Source organism: Lycorma delicatula, chromosome 5 (assembly GCF_047948215.1).
Source record: "Lycorma delicatula isolate Av1 chromosome 5, ASM4794821v1, whole genome shotgun sequence".
Classification (NCBI taxonomy): domain Eukaryota; kingdom Metazoa; phylum Arthropoda; class Insecta; order Hemiptera; family Fulgoridae; genus Lycorma; species Lycorma delicatula.
Window position 1 is genome coordinate 59210718 of NC_134459.1, and position 14240 is coordinate 59224957.

The 14240-nt window shown below is 29.7% G+C and overlaps 1 protein-coding gene across 1 annotated transcript; it reads left to right on the forward strand.

Moving 5' to 3' along the window:
* Positions 1-6983: 6983 nt before the first annotated feature.
* LOC142324989 (uncharacterized) lies at positions 6984-13926 on the forward strand. The gene is made up of 4 exons (XM_075366206.1): positions 6984-7133; positions 9087-9173; positions 10478-11131; positions 13803-13926. The coding sequence occupies exons 1-4, from the start codon at positions 7091-7093 to the stop codon at positions 13847-13849; spliced, it is 831 nt and encodes a 276-aa protein (XP_075222321.1). The 5' UTR covers positions 6984-7090; the 3' UTR covers positions 13850-13926.
* The last annotated feature ends 314 nt before the right edge of the window (positions 13927-14240 follow it).

The following is a 14240-nucleotide window of genomic DNA, read 5'->3' on the forward strand; positions in this document are numbered from 1 at the left end:
ATCTTTTTGTATTAGTTAAAGAATCTCACCTAATACAATCACTTAATTTTATTTAATATTAATATAGATTTTTTAGAGTATTAAAAATATTCGTAGAGACCACAATTCAAACCCAGAATTTTTTGATTAAAAAGTAGAATCATTACCACTTAATCAAAGATATCACAAAGTTATTTAGAAATTTGTAGAGATCAGTGAAATGTTGTAAAGATTTTGTAGAGATAAAGATGAAAATTGATATAATAAACTCAAAGAGTGAGAAATACTTATTTTATTTGTGCTGATTGATTTAATAAAGATTTTAATTCTTTTTCTTTAATATGAGTGGTGGTGATAAGTCAATAAACAGATTTTCACCATTATTTCAATCAAGTAATGTTAACAGCGACAATGTTACTAATTTTTTTTTTTTTTACTGGAATTTTTATTCCTTAAAATCTATTTCTTCTTTCCTAGTTGAACTCTGTAATAATTATTAAACAACCTTACTTATTTGCTAATTCTCTTACCAAAACAAAAAGTAATAATCAAATTTTTTTTTAAATGATTTTATAAAAAAGTTTTTTACTGACTAGTGTTACATTATTTTCACCTTTACTGATTCATTCCTAAGAATGAATTTGAGGTAAGTTTCTATTTGCTAAGATAAATTTGAAAGTTGAAACAATCAGGAAAATTTTAAGAGCCCTATTTTTAAATTTAGAGGTTATATTATTCCTTACCTTCTGCAAGTAGGTTTTTCATACAAAACCTAAAAGAAAATACTATTTCTAGTTTAAAAACTATTTCCCACTAGGGAATAAAAGTTTAATAGATTTTTGTAATTATAATTTTTTGAAGAATCAGTGCTTTTATGAATTTTTACATTAGTTTTATTTATTGGTAATATATTTTTAATAAACTATAAAACAGAGTAAAATATTATTAAAGCCAATCTCCTTTTAACTGCCCAAAATTAGGCAAACTGTTCTTAAGAAAAAACTGTTCATTAATATAAAATCTGACATCACATTTTTCAAAATCATAATTTTTCATAGCGAATATCTTTGAACTGTAAAAGAATAAATAAATAAAATAAATAAATTATATCTGTAAATAATTTTAAAATGTATTTAATTTTCATATATTTATGGATTTTGATTTTTATTGTTTTATTTGTCTCTGTATTTTGCTTTAATGATTTGTTCAATTCTTGTTTGTATCCATTATTTTGATTTTTGTGTTATACTGTTTGTGCAAGAAAACTATTTTAATGAAATTTGAAAAATTAATCAACTTTGACTCATAATTAACACAATTGAAATCATAGTGATCTCTGCCATTTTTTAATGTGAAATATCTATCAGTATGTTGTTCCTTGTAGATGAAAAATAGATTTTTGGTATTTACTTTCAAAATACACTACAAAAAATAGTACAAAGATGGGATACCTGCTATCATTTAAATAAATTTTTATGTAATAACATGTTCTGAATGCATTTACAAAAATTTCTCAAGTACTAAAGCAAGTAGAATATTGTATAAATAGCTTAACAGAAATTTCATTAGGTGGTCTTGTCGGGATGATAATTCAGTGTGGTTAGTAATCCAGTTTGTTAACACATTTGCTGCTAGCTTTTCATCCTCAATGTTGAATTTTTCTTACACGACTGTCCAAAAAGGCATGTAATATGTTTAGGGTGTGTGTATGTTTTTCCCACCATAGCAACTCAATGGCTGAATTGAGTTATATGTATGACCCCGCATTGGAATCCTTATGTTACTGGGATTGTCATAGGCTATATAAATATATTTGTGTCTATATACATATATTTAATTAAATTTAAAAAAAAATTATACTTTATAAATACTAAAATTGTCACCAGCACACTCTTTTATTATCCTACATTAGTAATTATCCTTTATTAAAGAACAGTGTTTTTTTGTTTTTTTTTGGCAGTTGTGTTTTTTAATTTTTAATATTTATTTGTTGTTAATTTATTTTGATTTTTTTGAACTCACTTAAGTTATACTAGTTATCAATATTTATATCAAAAATAGTTGACCAAGTCTTACGCACAAAGAAGGAGCCGGCGACATTTACTGCTACAAATGAAGAAAACACTGAGCGTGCACGTAACATGGTTTTCTTAGACAGACGAGTAACTATTGATGAAGTGGCACATCGTCTGCAAATTAGTCACGGTTCTGCCTATAAAATCATCTACAACAGCCTTGGGTTTCATAAAGTCTGTGCAAGATGGGTCCCAAAACAACACACGTAGTTGCATAAACAAACACGCTTGGACATCTTAAACAAATGCTTGGCCAAAAGTATTTGGATTGCTATGGTAACGAATGGGATATCTTCTTAGACAAAATCATCACTGGTGACGAAACACGGATCCATGTTTCGGAGTAAATGGCAGAGTATGGAATGAAAACATCCAAATTCGCCCTGCAAAAAAAAGTTCAAAACTCAACCATCCACAGGAAAACTGATCCTTACGGTGTTTTGGGACTCACAAGGCTCAGTACTGGAACATTATTAGGAAAGGCGTATGACAATAAACAGTGCACATTACAGTGAGATGCTTACTGCCAAACTGAAGCTTGCAATTCGGAACAAACGCCGAGGACTGCTGTCGAAAGGTGTTGTGTTGTTGCACGACAATGCCCATCCTCATACTGCTGAAACACTCTAGAAACTTAACTTTGAAGTACTGGCTCATCCTCCGTATAGTCCTGATCTTGCCTCTTCTGACTACCACTTGTTTGGTCCACTCAAAGAGGCATTAAGGGGCCGTCGATTTACCTCAGACGAAACAGTGAAAGAAGCGGTGCATTCCTGGCTCGCAGCTAAACCAAAAACCTTCTTTATTGAGGGCATCAGGAAGCTTGTGCAACGATGGACCATGTGCATTGAAATGCAAGGGGACTATGTTGAAAAATGATGTACATGAAAGTTTCCTATTTTTAATGCAGTAAAATTTATAACTACATTGCGGATAATAACTGACTTACTCTCGTATTTATGAAATGTCCATTTTATTATAAAAGGTATAAATAATCACCAAAAAGTATTAATTAAAAATGAAAATAATAATATCAGTATATACTTATAAAATAAAAGTAAAACATAATTGTTTAATCAATACTAACTGAAATACAAATAATTTATAAATAAATCCTCTTTAAAAAAGTGATGAAAGTTCATGCAGATTTAAATTTCCACCAAAAAAAAAGCCGGTTAAATGTAACTAAGAATGAACTGCACGTTAACAAAGTATAAATGTTTCTTATGCTCTTTCACATGATTGAGTCAACAGCAACATGCTGACCTCCACCAGTAGAGATAGAAAAGCCACTGTACTACCAAATGTATGTGCACAGTCAGCAGGTTGTATGTATGCATAGATCAAGTGCCAGCACATGCTAAGCACTGAATGTGTTTTAATATATTTAAATTGCTGAATACTATTCACTGTTCACTTTGCACAAGATTAGATTTAACCTTCTACAGTCAACTTCTAGTTAACCTTTTAACCTTTGTAGAGAATAGCTATCTATAAAGATTAAAAGGTGTTGTAGTTGAAAATAAGTAGATAGTAGAGTCAGAGGGACACCTCCCTGGGATAGAGTATTAGTTGCTTGGATGCACATCCTTCCCAGGGGGCAGAAGGATACAAGAAAAAAAAAGTGAAAGTAAAGTGAAACATCAAATATGTAATTTTCAATTAATTGTTCTTTTATTTATATGTATATGCTAATAATGAACATTATTTTCCTTCTTCTTCTATTTGTACCCAAATCGCACATCAGATTTTATTTTCCCATTTCTCCATTAGTTGTATGGTTTTGTCAGTAATCTTGGTGCTCCACCATAAAACTTACTCTTCCTCGAAAATTATTCCATTTAGAAGGCAGTGAAATAAGTGTTTGTGATCTTGTCTCTCCCTGCATTCACAACACTCACTTTCTGCCAGAGTCCATTTCTTCAAATTTACGACTTGAGTTCTGGCACAACCAGTTTGTAGACAGTTTAGCATTTTCCACTTGGATCATTAAATAGAAGTTATTGATTTTTTTTTTTGTGTAAAGTGATGTTTAAGCATTAACAGTGATATTATACTTTTAGGTAGATTTCATAAGAAAGCTACCTATTGTAATGGGTACCATGATTTGACTTGGGAAAATTTTCGGGACTTCAGGACATATCTTCTAGTTTCACATCCCCCAGATTCCAAAACTACTGTCAACTCAAAAGTTTATATATATATATATATATATATATATAAACATTTTTTATATAAATATATATATATATATATATTTAACTTTCTTGTGGACATGAAAACTGCTGTAATTTTGTGCCAATCATTTTTAAATTGATACATAAAATATAACGACTCAAAATTTTGAATGAGTTTGTTAATGGGCAAAATCAGATCATGGAGATGGAAACGGGGGGGGGGGGGCTTTTTTGAAAAAACAAAATATTGCTATAATTTTCTTATTAAGTAAAATATAAGATTCGTTTAAAGTTTGTACAATTCTTTGAATAAGGGCCTAAAATTTATTAAGTAAGCCATTGGCCCAGGGGGTGGGAAAGATGGGGTTTGAAAGACAAAAAAAATTATACCTCTCTTAATAGGCACAATGTTGAATCATTTAAAGTGGTCATTAGTCCTCTAAAATTTACCTAAAACTTTTGCCTGAAGCAATTTTTGATATGACCAACCCTTACTAAAGAAGACCAAAATGTTACTGGAGTTGTAAGAAGATTGTATGTATACATGTTGTATGTTAAACATGTTAAACTTTTTTCACATGCAACCATTGTCATATTGAGTAAATTTGAAGTTCTTCTTAAATTTAAGGTGGAAATTATTTATCCCCTTATTAGCTCACTGGTGAAATCTACTTCTGCCTTCTGTTGTGCCGAAAGAAATTTTTTTTTAGCTTTGTGTAGTTTTATTAAATTATTTATTAAAAAATGCCTTCTTCATATATATTTCAACATATATCATATTTCAATCAACATAGAAATGTGTTTTCCTCCAAATTTGTTATATTATTTTGTAATCATATTAATACACAAATATAATTATTTATTTATTATTCAATTTTAAACAAATCTAGAGCTATTGGACCCATAACAAGTTTTTAGTAAAAAAAGTATTGTATAGTAATATTTATCGTACAAATTCTAAAAATGAAACAAATGAAAAAATAGTTTCATGACTCAAGAAAAAAAAATCATTTTTTAAAATTTTCATCTCAATAACTTGTTAAAAAATTGGCCTGCTAATGCAATTGCTGTAATAAAACTATATTGGGTGAATTTCATTTTTTACACGACTGAAGAGTCATGTTTACTTGTAGGAAATTACTTTTAAAACTGAAAAAGGAATGATTATTTTAATCAATAAGGACAGCTTGAAAAAAAAAATAGTTGGATTTGATTGGAAAAAGCAGAAACAATGATATCACTTCTGGTATAAGAACACAGAATACAATATATGATTATGATTTTTAAAATAAATTATAATGATTAGGAAGAAATGACAGCTATTTTTTTAAACTGATAAAACTTAAGTTCAGCTGTATTATCAATTAAAGTTGACCAAAGTGAAAGAAGTCCAGAAAAAATTGAAGATTTATTGTTCAAAAGAACCAAGAGCTACTGTAGTTCATATATGAAGTAAAATGAACTTCCCATGTGGTTTCAGAATGTGGAAGTCAAAGTGTAATAATTTTTTATTACCATGAGGTATATCCCCTTCTAAGTAGAACCACTGCATAATGTTTTATCTCCATATTATCAATTATGATATATAATTTCTCAACAGAATAAGAAAATTCATTTCCTGATTTATGCTATCAGTCCCAGTCAATCTTATGATTCATGTAAAGGTCCTGAAGCCCAACAGATACTTGTCAAAGTTGTTTCTTTCAGGGTAATGATGTTTCATAGCCAATCCTATGAAAGACAGAATGACAGTATACTTACAGAGCGAAATATCTCCTGCATTTCTGTGGACTTACCATGTTGATGTATCACAGTATGTTTTACTTACTGGAGTAGACAACAGGAAATCATTTTGTTCCTCGCTTTCCATCATTAGACTGGCAATAGGGTACTTATTGACTTAAGAATGGATATACAATTAATCGTAACACTTGCAACTTGAGTGCCGTAACCAAATGGTTACGGCACTTAGCATCAAAGATAAATTTTACTTTGAAAATTTTTGCTTTGCAATAATTGAATTAAGGATAAAATTCAAAAATTAAACTCATTTTCACAGAAAAATTGCATAGTGGTAGATGTGACAAGACGGATTTGACAATCAATATTTAGTGATCTAGAGTTGGATTTAAACAGTGTGTAGATTGATGAAGGATAATCACTTACACAAGTAGGCTGTCTCAGTTTAGGATGTATCTGTGTATTCAAAGATTTGTTGTAAGTATATAACACTCCATAATGTTAATTATTATTAGTAATATAGATTTTTAATTTCATATCCCTTTTAAATAAGGGAAATAAAAAATTCCATCAACAGATAAATTAGTAACTACTGAAAACTCAATGAAATTATTGCACAGAAAAATTTTAAAAATATTATTTTGCTTATCAGTGATTTTTTGTTAAAATATAAAAAAAATTAATCCTAATATCTAAAAAAAAAAAACAAGTATTAAAAAGTATTAAAGTACTAAAATATAAGTATTAAAAATAGGAAATTGATAATGTGAGGAAATAGATTTGATAATAAAAATGATAAACCAATATTTCAATTTGAGAATTAATTTCCTACATCTAATGATTAAAAACAGAATATTGATATGATGGCAAAATAGACAATATAATAAAAATGATAAAGCAACATTGTAATAATGAAGTAATTTATAGGAAAGGTGAATAAGGAAGGAAGGAAGATTTTGTAACATTGTGGTTAAACAGATTGATATCTAATCAATATATATAATCTAGTAATTAAAAAAAGAGTTATATAGTTTTTTTGTGACAGTTAAAAACAATCACCTTTTTAGATTTTTAAAAATCACAAATAAAGTAAAAACATATGACAAGCTTTAAAAGTTTATGATGATTTCATTGGGTGGATTAAAGTTGTTAACTGTTTTAGGTAAGTAAATATAACAATGTAATTCTATATATAAAAAAAAATTAAGATTTATTTTAAATATTAAGTGACAACCCAAATATCTTTAAGAATTCATATAAGAACAACATGTTTCAGTTGCTAATAAACATGTTTTAGATTTAAATGTGTCAACTCTTGAAATAACTAAAAAGCATTTATTATTGCATAGCAAAACAGTTGCATGAAGTATAATGTTCAAATGTTATTTTATATTTTACATGAAGCAAGTTTAGACTTTTTCAAGGAGAGTTGAAAAAAATTAGAATACTGTATAAGTGAGTTATTACAAATAAATCTTTCTGCCTTAATGGGTTTAGTGCCCTTGTTTTAAATTTGAAAAAAACATGGGCGTACCTGTAAATATTTCAAGTAAAGAATAAGCTTCCTTATTTATTCTGAATGTTCCTTAAAACAATTTTTTCAAGGGTGTTATTTTTTTTTTGTTATTATATTTTTTTCAATTTTCTCACTACATGTTTTTTAATATGTCACAAACCTATACCAACTTTAAAATCACTTACAAAGAAGAAGAAACAACAAAAAGTAAGGCATACAAATGTATAAAATTAATTACATATTTAAATTGTAAGATTGAGTCACTTGTAGATTGAGATTGAAGTCACTTCAAATGTAATAGCTTGTTCCTCTCCAGTGCTATGTAGGATTTCTATAACTGTTACTTACAACACTGATAAACCATCTTTAAGAGCAATGACCATAACAATTTATCCTAACTAGAGAAGTTAGAAATTTAATGATAGTACCTTTTTCAAAGTAGTATATTAAAATATATTGTTTTATCATAAATTGGCTTAACCAAACTGTGGTGGTACACTGAGGGACAGAATTAAAAAAAATTACGTTTTAAAATTTTAATAATGCTTTTCCATAAAACAATCAAAAAGAAACACACTTTTTCTCTTGTAATTTTTTAGAAAAATTCATCATTCTTGAGATATAAGTGAAAAATATGCTCAGCAAAGGAATGCACCACAGCTAGCACACACCTAGTTACATGCGTGTACATTATCATTCATTAACATTCAAATCTCTATTTAATTTGTTCAGCTTTTCTAAAAAAAAAACAAAAAGATTATACCAACTTATATCTAGATTATTAATATATTGGTAAAGCTATGGAAACAAACCAGGTTGGTCTAGTGGTGAACTCTTTATCACAAATCAACTGATTTCAAAGTCAAGAGTTTTAAGGTTCAGATCCTAGTAAAGTCGGTTACTTTTATATGGCTTTGAATACTAAATCGTGGATAGCGGTGTTCTTTGGTGGTTGGGTTTCAATTCACCACAGATCTTAGAAATGGTCAACCTGAGAATGTACAGGACTTCATCTACATTCATACATATCATCCTCATAGATCCTCTGGCGTAGTACCTTACGGTAGTTCTGGAGGCTAAAGAAAAACAAAAGAAAGTCATGGAAACAACAAAAAAGCATTAAATAAAATTATTATTAAAAAAAATAAAAGCCAACTACTAATTGTGCACATCTGTCAAGAAAATTATGAAAAATGAACAAAAAATAATTAAACAACTCTTTTCTTCTTTTCTTACAGGTATTTTTTTCTGAATACTGTAACTTAATAAGCGATGAGAAATTTAATATTACTTAACATTTTATGTTCTAGTCGGGTGCTTGTGTAGGCTATATGACAGCATGAGAAGGTGACTTTAATGGTCTCTTCTTTGTTAAGACCAACAAGAAATCACATCACTATTCATAGGATCATATCACATCTATTTATTATTTTTTAATATTATTTTGTTTTGGGGAATGATTTGTGTCTTATTTTAGGTAATTTATTACCATTAGAGTTATGAAAAAAAAGTTAAGCAGTGTTTTTAAAGTAGAATAAGAATGCAAAAATTAAATTTTTGATAATGTAAATTTTTAATAAATTTCCACATTTTTTCCAGTTCTCGCAGAAGTATTATTGGTAAAAGGTCAATGGAATCCAAGCTTTAGCTCTTATGTTTTCATTGGTGCTGGTAGACAACCACAAGGTAGTTAAAATTGGAAATAGTTAGATAGTTAAGGTGGTAAGCTAAGTTTGATAAGCAAGTATGCATTAATTTTTACTTCCAGGTATTGTTTTATATTTTTCCTGCTTTTATGAATTATCACTACCTTTCAATTATTTTTTCTTAATGTATTTAATTCGCGTAGGTGGGGCGGTAATAGCGGCGACCGTCAGCACTAACTAAACTAATATAATTTCACAACTTACATAGAACAAATTTCGCTTGTACGGTCGACAGACTGGTGTAACCTCGAGGCTTAACGCATCAGGTACCGAGTCGGCCGGGCGTTCAAGTTCGAGACCCAGCCAGACAAAGTTACTGTTTTACACTTTAAACTATTAATTTATTTAATACTACCACTCACTTAGGATGACACAACAGACGATAGCAGACTATATATCACTACAACAGCTGTACGTCAGTGTTACCTTTATTCAACCTTTGAAATATTAAATAAATAAAATAAAATAAATATTGTAATTAAAATTTGAAGTGTAAAAAATAATTTGATTGACAAACCTGCGGAATTTCAAATTTCCCGGTCCAAGAGGATGTGGAAAAAGGGAATTTCCTACAGGGAAAAACGGAAATTTCAAGATGGTAGATTACAATAATAACACTCATTTTGGTCAGAGGTTCTATTGACGCAGTATAGCAACTTAGCAACTACAGTAGTTTAGATCATTTTTTTTTTGGGTAGGGGTGTGATTTTGCAAAAATAGTTTTTGCAAATCTTGCTATTCTTTAATTGTTAACAAATGTGCCTAAGAAAAACGTGACTTTAAATAGGTGAAATCTCGAGATACTGAGGGCGACCTTTCTCTACAGTCTCACCCCCTTGCCTTTTAAGCTGAAAATTTAATGGCATCAATAAGGTAATGACATATAAGGTAATCTGACCAAGTTTGGTCAAAATCGGTCCAGTAGTTCTGAAGATATAAGGTGATTCAGAAAACAGCATCGAACACACACAAGTACATACGAACATTAACATCCGGAAAATTCCCATTCCATTTTTTGGGTACCTTAAGTTTCAAAATGTCAATATCCAGTGAAAGCCGCGTATGCCCAAATTGGACCAATTACAATACTTTCCCCTCTAGAACTATACCTCTGTTATATTGTCATCTAGACGGGAAAGTAATAAAGGTTTGGAAAAAAAAAGCTTTAAAATGAATTTAACTTTTTTTGTGAATTTAACTTAATTTTTTAATTTTAATTAATGAATTTAACTTAATTTTTTTATAATTTAACTTTTATTGAATGCAGTTAACTTTCATTTTTAGGATTTGGCCTTCAGCCGCTGACTCCATGGCAGAGTAGCAGATTAACTTCACCTAATCAATATATATCAGTAATAACTACAACCGGTAACAGAATACCTGAAACTGCATTTACTGTGAAACAACCATCACCAAATGATGTAAATTCTTGGCAAAATAATAGGTTAACTTGGCCTTCTCAATCTAGACAAGTAACAATTGCAACCAGTAACAGAATACCTGAAATTGAATCTACTGTGAAACAACCATCACGAAATGAATTTAATTCTTGGCAAAATAATAGATTAACTCAGCCTAATCAATCTAGAAAAGTAACAACTGCAACCGGTAACAGAATACCTGAAACTGAATCTACTGTGAAACAACCATCACGAAATGAATTTAATTCTTGGCAAAATAATAGATTAACTCAGCCTAATCAATCTAGACAAGTAACAACTGCAACCGGTAACAGAAGACCGGAAACTGGATCTACGAGACAACCATCACCAAATGATGTAGATTCTAATAATCAGAATATTCCCAACTATTCAGGTCCAGTATTCCTAGTGCCGTGTAAATGTCCAACAGCAAAAAATTTTGACCCTGTTTGTGGTACAGATAATAGAACATATGTGAATAGAAGTACATTAGACTGCAACAACAGATGTGGAGTCAGTAAGTGCTATTAAATATATCAGATGTAATTATAATTTTTAATATAATCTATGTGTCTGTTGTACCGGTTAATAAAATATATACATAATGCTCTGTATGCTAAACATAAGTTTACATTAGTTTATACTTTAAATGTGGCATGTCAGTGAAGTGGGAAAATTTGAAAGTTTGGTTTTTCATTTGAAGTTTAGGTGAAGGCGCTGAACTTGATGATGTATTGTCAGTCATTTAATAAACATGGAATAACATTCAGGTATACATTGTGCTTTCTATGTTACATAAAGCAGCAGAATAGTGTTAGAATGCCAGAAAACATGAGTTTGAACTGTCATAACATGCAAATCCAAAACGTTCTACCATTAAACTTGCATTAGCATTGAATATCAGTAAACCAATTATCCGTCGAATCTTACAGAAAGACTAACTTTTGAAATTGAAAACTTAAGATTCAAATTGAATTAAAATTAAATAATTAAAAAAAATACGAATTAAGAATTCAAATTGTTGAGGGATTAAAAGATGTTGATTTGGTTGCTAGCGTGAATTTTCGTCAAAAAATGATGCAACGTTCGAATGGTGAAGAAAACTATCCGCAACATGTTTATGTCGTCAGAAGTAGCTTATTTTCACCCGAACGGCTATGTACGAATAAATAAGCAGATCGATATAGAAGCGCTGAAAACCCACTTCAATTACATGAGAAATCGTTGCACAGCCCGAAAATTATAGCGAGGCGTGCACTTTCGTTATTGACTTGTTTAGAACAATCGAGATAACGCTACAACTATTGTTGCAGCGTGTTACACAAGCAAGAGCACAACATTATTGAGATAAGAATCAGTTGGATTTCCAGAAATTACTTGGTTAAAGCAAGAGGGCGCAACTTTTCACGTCTCTATTATTACTTAAATAAACTCTTTCCGAACCATATTATATTCATAAAAGGGGACATTGTTTAGCCGGCTAGATCTCCTGATTTGTTTGTAGCGACTTTTATGATTGGGGTCCGCTCAAGAGCAAAGGGTATGTCGAGCGATCTCAAACCTTAGCGGAAATATTATTACAACTTTAAACAGTTGTACGCATTACACCGGCCGTGTTATGGAGAGTAATGTAATATTTTCGATTAAGAATACAAGAGTGCGTAGATCGTATGATGCCCACCTGTTAAGCGTTATTTTTAAAAGATAAAATGGCGTGCCATAATAGAAAACTATTGAAATATTCATATTAAAGTAAAAAATTATTTAAATTCAGTAGTGTTAAAGTTTCCTGCATCACTGACGTAGCATGTACTGTTTGTTAGTCTTTATTTTGGTAGTAATCATGCGTAGAATTACAGAGATTGTATTTAGAAATTCTTTTTCTATAAGTAATAATGTTCCCATTTACAGCTAGCCTGTTTAAAAACAGAATAATGATGTCAATTTATAGGGCTGATTTCATCTCCATTTCAGTGCACTTGGCATAGTAGGTGATTTGAAAAACTACACTTTTCACGACAAAAAAGATGTTAAGGAACTAGTTCATTTCTCATTTTTCTCAGTAAGCGTGGAATGGGACACATGTTACTTTTGAGAATGGTTAAAACTCTTTTAAAAAATGGTTTAGTGGATAATGTCACACAACTGATATTTGTGTCATGTTGAATGCCACAAACAGATCGGTAGATGTGTTATATACCTACCGATTTTACAAAGCAGCGATTATTTTTAGTGGGACTCAGGCTGACCAGTTAATTACTCAAATAAGTACTGCTAGATGCCATAAAGTTTCAATGAGAAGAACAGGAGAGGCTTGCTATCCGCATTTGAATACACCACATTAGGGTAGGTGAAACCAGAATTTTCGAACAATTTATAAAATATATTATCTTAGTACACAGTATATCTGGTTATTCATTGTCGGATTCTTCTTTATCAGAATAAATAAAATAATATTTTGTCCTTTTTTTATGAAAAAATGGTGATTCCCTTTTCTTTTCTTCTGTTTCTCATTTTGTGTTTTTCTTTTAAGAAAAATTTATATCTCAAGATTACATTGAGGTCGAGATTTTTCTCAAGTTTCAAAATGGCGGCCAAGTAATTTTTAAATCACTATAATCATTACTTTTTCAAAATATAAGTTATTAACCGACATTTTTATATTTTTATTATAAACAAAATTAAACCTCATTTTTTAAAACTGATCAACACACCCAAATTACCGAAAAAAATTTATAACATAATTTACAACCGGATTTCATCTCCTTAGTTCTTGTGTGACTGATAGATGACACTGATTATAAAGTACTTTGATATTTCTTACGAGTGAGTTTGTTAATCTCGTTGAGATTCCTCCGTCGCTGGATCGTTCTTTTTCACCCTTCATTTTCTTTTTACATTTCCTTGCAACTTTTTTTACCAGTTTGTGTTCTTTGAGTGAAGCAGTCATTGCTAAGTCTATTCTACGAAGCTTGGGACCTGTAATGACTTACATCGCTGATGTGATGTAAGGGGTGACTGCATGTTGACCAATTCGGGAACTCTTATTTCCTGTCTGATGGCTGCACAATAAACATATTAGTTAAAATACTGCTAATAATTATATAAATATATATTTATCATTAGATAAATAATTTTATTATTACATTTTTTTATTATTCTTTTTGTACATTTTTTTACTGTTACAGATGTAAATTTCAAGAGAAGAGGAAGCTGTGCTGCTAACAGAACTTAATCTTTTGTGAGAGAATAATTTTTAATAAATTATTACAAACTGATTTTAAAGTGTAAAATAAAAATTATAATTTCTTATTAACGTTTATTATTAATGCAAAAAAAAATTATTTTCGCAAAATCTTACACAATTTTATTATCATTATTTTTATTTTTTTTGTCTTCCAGTCTTCATGTATGGTTCAATTCCTTTGACTGTTAAAGTTAATTATCTTGAACTAAATATTGACAAATAGATGAAAAGGAACACACAAAATACTATAAGAATCAGCCATTGAAACTCTCATTTAAGAAACAAAAAAAAGATTTTGTCGACCATTGTTATTTGTAAATATTAGCTTTGTTGTATATTTTCTATGTAGTCTAGAAATACCATTATAAAATATTAAGAT